The 5,728-nt window shown below is 31.3% G+C and overlaps 1 protein-coding gene across 1 annotated transcript; it reads left to right on the top strand.

Moving 5' to 3' along the window:
* Window positions 1–931: 931 nt before the first annotated feature.
* Window positions 932–4,737, top strand: LOC114315879 (uncharacterized). The gene is made up of 4 exons (XM_028262503.2): window positions 932–1,929; window positions 2,803–2,873; window positions 3,641–4,157; window positions 4,263–4,737. The coding sequence occupies exons 1-4, from the start codon at window positions 1,804–1,806 to the stop codon at window positions 4,452–4,454; spliced, it is 906 nt and encodes a 301-aa protein (XP_028118304.2). The 5' UTR covers window positions 932–1,803; the 3' UTR covers window positions 4,455–4,737.
* Window positions 4,738–5,728: the final 991 nt, after the last annotated feature.

The following is a 5,728-nucleotide window of genomic DNA, read 5'->3' as shown; positions in this document are numbered from 1 at the left end:
CATTGGTTTCTTTGTATCTAACCTTACTTAAAGAGAAGTTACTGTAATTATGTCAAAACTATGGATTTATTGTATTTTTTCCCAACTACGGGAGAGGTTAGCCTATTGTACCCCTAATTTTAAGCTAAATCACACTGAATTTTTTTTTAAAAAATTAAAATTACGCCGACCTCTATTTTATTTAGGTTAAATGAACTTGAATTAATATAAGATGGTATGAAGATATAAAAACAAAAAAGAAAAAATAAACTAAAATTAATACAAATAGTGTGAAGATATATGAATAAATAATTCAAAACTACATTTTAATGTTAAATAAATGACAATTATCATTTTTTTTCATCTCTATGACTAATGAATTCTTGATAAAAATAAGATAAGTGTTATATAAAATGAAACTTTAAAAAACTCAATATAACTCCATCAAAATTATAAAATTTGTTAGAGGAGGTTAGTGTAATTACCTTAATTTTGTAGGATTATTTAAATCAAAACTTCTTAATTATTAATAAATATCCCTTTAATCCTCCCATCTATAAACTTGTATATATCACTTTCACCTTTTATAAATCATCTTATCTAAATATATATATATATATATATATGATTTTTATAATTAAAAGATTTAGGGTTGGTTTGGCATAAATAATACAAAAAGTCAAAAAGTCACTATCCTATTTAAGTCACATCATCTTATTTAAATCACATCACCTCTCTAACACATCACATCAAACCCAACCCAAACCCAATCCATATAAGTCAATAAGTCAAAAAGTATATTTTTTTAGAACATCCCAAACCAACCCTTAATATTGTAAATAAAAGAAATAAAATAATATTAATTAATTGTTGAATACAAAATTAGAGTCAAATCAAAAGGGGTTGACCTCTTCCCTAGCCATTGTCTTAGAAGGAAGAATATGCACACAACACAAAAGAAGAACCATTTTCTTATTGGTTTTCACCCTATGTGTATAAATTATAAGAAAGCCGAAGGGTAATTAAGTCATTTGAAGTCTTTAATGTGAAACAGGCTCTCTCCCATTCATTTAACTTCTTTCCCTTTGCTTTTTCAGCACCTTCTCCCCTCTCTCTCTCCTCTCATCTCTTATCATCATCATCCCATTCTCTCTCTAGCATTCTTATCATCATCAATCCAAGCCAGAGGTTACAACAAGAAAGAAGAGAGAAGAAACCTAGAAACTCCACATACCCTCTCTCCTATCAAAAACAAAGAATAGTCCACAACACCCAACTCTCTCTCTCTAATGGCCCAGCTGGACCAAAATTTATGTAGAAGAAAAACAATAAAAAGAAAGAGAGAGAAGAAAGAAGAGGTGCCTTCAAATGTCCTCCAACCAAACCCACCTCACATACACAACCAACAAAAAAGAAAGAAAAAAAAGAAAAACGTTGTTGCCACAAATACCCTTCTGCAACCCCCCAAAAAAATCTCCAATCTTCATCACTTCACTGTCTCTCAAAAGAAACAACTATGTTGTATTGTATTTCCCTGAATTTATGTGGGCTTTTTGGGCTTTGTCTTGGTCAGAGCTTCACAGAGAAAACAGGAAACCAAGACACCCTTCTCATCTCTCTCTCTCTTCCCTTTCTTTCTGTCCCCTTTCGTCCTTTATTATTTCTTGCCCACCTCTTTTCTTTCTCCCCTCACCATATCTGTCTCTTTCTCTCTCCCTCTTTCTCTCTATATTATTTCGTATTTTCTCTCTTTCTTTCTCTCTATCTCTCTATTTTCTTTCATTGTAGTTTTTTTTTTTTTGGGGTTTCTTTGTGATCTGATTGATGTCTTCTTCTAATAAGAAGATGAAAGGGGTTGCTTTGGATCCATCATCTTATGGTGGATTTGGGGATTCTAAGGCCAGGATCAAGCATCAGACTCTCTTACAGGACTACCAAGATTTGCAAAAAGTAACTTTCTGTGTTTTTTCTTCCTATATATGCATAGATCTAGGATTTTCTTTGAAATTTCTTTCTGGGTTTTTTTATTTTTTGTTGTCTGATTTGTTTTTCCCCTTTTTTATATATGCTTGGGTTTGATGGTTTGATCTGTATGTGTTTGTGGGGTTACTTTTTATTGGATGAATTTGGGGCTTGATTACTTCAATTTTGGTAGGTAGAGTTTGTAGTTGTCTAATATATTCCTTCATATGAGTCTTTTAGGAAGAAAACCCAGTACTAACTCAAAATTTCATAGATCCAACTTTTTTTTTTCTATTTTTCATGTAATCAGATATTGTATTTTGTTTCTCTGATCTGGATGTTCAAGATCTGTTGAAAATTTCTCTTATTCTTGTTTTGATCTTTTAAATAATAATAATAATAAATTGTCTTTCTTTTAGGTTTTGAAGTTTATTTGTAGTTTATATTTACTCCTTTGGGTATAGTTATTATTTAATTTTTAATTTCTAATTTCTAATTTCTTTCCTCTAGCTTCTCATAAATTTTCCTCGTGGATCTTTGTTGTAGAATTTTACCTTCACACATGTTATTATCTATACTTTCATGGTTCAATCTATTAGTTGTTAAATTTTGTTTCTTGAATTTAGATAGAATTATTACTCTTGGACCAACATTTCCTGGATTTTTCATTTATTTTCTATGTCTGTTTGCCTTTTCTGCTGTCTTGATGTTATAGGGATGTTGATTAATTTTTTCATGAATCAGTAAATTTATTATTGTTATTATTATTATTATTTTTGCTATGGTACTTGTTACTCTATATGTTATCGATATCTTCTAGTTAGCTATGAATGATTAATAAACTAGGAAAGCATTGTGCAGGAAACTGAAGGGATGAGAACCAAGTTGGTGACTATGAAACAAAGGAAATTAACCCTATTGGCCGAAGTCCGGTATGATTCTTCACCTTAATGTATTTTGAAACTTTCATATGTTAATCCTACAACATTCCAAATTCAATGATTGTAAATCATCTCTAGTTGGGATTGTTTTGATTTGTTTTGTTTGCATTTGTATTTTTTGTTATGCCAGTGTTTTTAACCAGATTGCAACTGGAAATTTGTTATTTGGAATTTGTTTGTACTCTATAGTTCATTTGATTGGTGCATGCTCTTGTTTATTTTTCTAATGCAATTTCCAGTGAAGCTTAGAATTTGGAGACCTGTTGAGAATTTTGTTTGGTTTTTCTCAACCTATACATGCATTAAAATTAAAATGATTAAGAGCATCTCCAATCCTTTACCAAATCCTTCATCAAATTTTATCAAATCAAGTCTTCATCAAATCAGGTTTGAATAAAATCTTTCTCCAAAAGATGAAATATTGGAGATGGGTTTCTTTTACTTTTCGATTCTTTTTTTTCCCACCTGAATTGGTTAAAAAAAGTTTTTGGGATAGTTTAGGTATTTTCAAAAAGATTTGATGAAATTTTTTTATTCTCATCATTTGAGTGAGCCATACCAAAGCAAACTCTTAGTTTAAATTCTTGAACAAATTTGACGAAAAAAGGTTCAAGGGTTGGAGATGCTCTAAAAAATTTCAAAATCAAATTTTGATATGAAATAATAACAAAACATTTGCTTATTTAGTGGACTATGGTTTGTTTTTACTTCAATGGCAATTTATGACTTAAGCTGTGGTCTTTTATTCTGAATCACAGGTTTCTGCGGCGAAGAAAGAAATTTTTATTGAAAAACAAGGCTGCAAAACCCTCACAGGGACGAGAACTGGTTCAACCAAAATTTTTTGAAACTCAGTTCAAAAAAACTCCAAAGGAGAAGACGTCCAGTAGAAAGCAAGCGAAGCTGCGGAAGGTATCCACGGGTTTTGATGTAAAGCAGAGGGAAAGGATTTCCGCTCGTAGATATCCAAGTCCAGTTGTTGACGTAAACCAGAAGAATAGGATACATAATGGAAAAGAAGCGACTCTTAGAAACACTACACAAGTTTTTGATTTAAACCAAAAGCAAAGATCGTACGGTGGAAAGGAAGCTTCATTTCGGAACCCATTCCCAATTCTTGATCTGAACCAAAATGAAAGGTTGTATAGTGGAAAAGACACTGGGCCCCGAAACTCAGCTTTAGCTTTTGATTTAAACCAGATGGAAAGGACTTGCGTCGGGAAGGACGAAGTTGTGCGAAGCCGAGCTCCGATTTTCGACTTAAACCAGATCTCGGTAAACTATTAGATAATTTATGAACTACAAATTCTTAAACGCTAGAGGTTGCTTGCTTTTTTGTTTTTTTTGGTTGTGGGTTTGACATTTGACTCGATGTTTCAGGGAGAGGAGGAATTACAAGATAATTCTGAGCCGTTGAGAAATGAGGAGTCGAAGAAACTTGTGATGAGAGGTGGAAGTGACGAGCAGCACAATGATTTGAAACTATCAGTGTGCAGGAATGTTGGAAGCGGACCAAACCGGGCGGGGAAGCGAAAGATTTCATGGCAAGACCAGGTTGCCTTGAAGGTTTAAGTCAATTGTTCTTCAATTGCAATTAATTGGTCACTCTTTTGTTATCCTTGTAAAGCAAAATATAGCTTTTTTACCCTTTTTTTTTTTTTTTAATTTTAAATATGTTGAATATAGATGGAAATGGTAGAAATATATTGGCTAAGGAATCAAATTTTATGCTAATGTTGTTGTTTGGATGACATATGTTTATTTACAAATAGTTAGGAGGACGGTGGATACAAGGAAATTTGGAACCTAGCAATTATATAAGGAATTGGAATTGTTGCCCGTAGATTCCTCCAAATGTTTGTCTCTTTTGTTCTTTCTTGTTGTTAAAGAACTAATAAAAAATATGCCATATTATTATTAGTGTTTTTTCGTTTTACTTGGGTTTCTTGTAGTTGCTGTTGTTGTGGTGTGTTTCTTGGTGAGCTTGTAAAGACACCAAAGAGTGTTTTGTTAGTATGGCGGTTGGCATCATTGGTAGAGATGTTTAAAAAATTAATATTCATATAGATGTGAGATTCATATGGGTGGGCTGTGTAAAATACCATTAAAATTGTGCTGGATCACGCTAATCTGCTAATTACAGATCAAATTTTGAAATTTATAATATTCTTTTGAAATTGTTTCATTCTGTTATAATTAGTATGTATATTTTAAAAATATTAGAGTAAAAATAAGATAGATTTAAGATGTAAAATTTATTATAAATTAATATTTATATATATATGAAATGTTATGTTAAATTGGTTTATATTATAGATATAAAAAATAATATGTAAATTAATGTTATATATTACGTAAATACTTGATAAGAATATTTTATAATTAATTAATAAATTGAAATTGTCTCAAATTGTAATTTAATTATTTGTCAATTCATTATTTACAGTCTGGTTTATAATTTTTCTCAAATTACTTGAACTGCACCGCACCCCTCTACATATAACATGGGACCCTGTTAGATCTTACAAGATTTGTCATAATCAAATGGGATTCAAATTATGCAAAATCCAATTCATTGACAAGCCTTTTTTCTTTGTCTTTTTGGTCTGTTTTTTCTATTCGGTTCCCAACAAATACAAAATAGTGTAATGTTAAGCATCCACACATTTAATCCGCAAAACTATCCACAATGATGTGATCAGAAAATGAGACCCTCAATCATCATATGTTTAACAAATCAAAAGTTCACAACTATTGTGACATATCATTGTGAAGGCCACGTGTTGGTTTTAACCAAAGAAAGAAAGAAAAAAAAAAAAGCATCCATCCATCCATAGCAGCAAGGC

The sequence above is a fragment of the Camellia sinensis genome, chromosome 5 (genome assembly GCF_055761805.1).
Source record: "Camellia sinensis isolate YWXY chromosome 5, ASM5576180v1, whole genome shotgun sequence".
Taxonomy (NCBI): Eukaryota; Viridiplantae; Streptophyta; class Magnoliopsida; order Ericales; family Theaceae; genus Camellia; species Camellia sinensis.
This window is presented reverse-complemented; position numbering and strand designations above follow the sequence as displayed.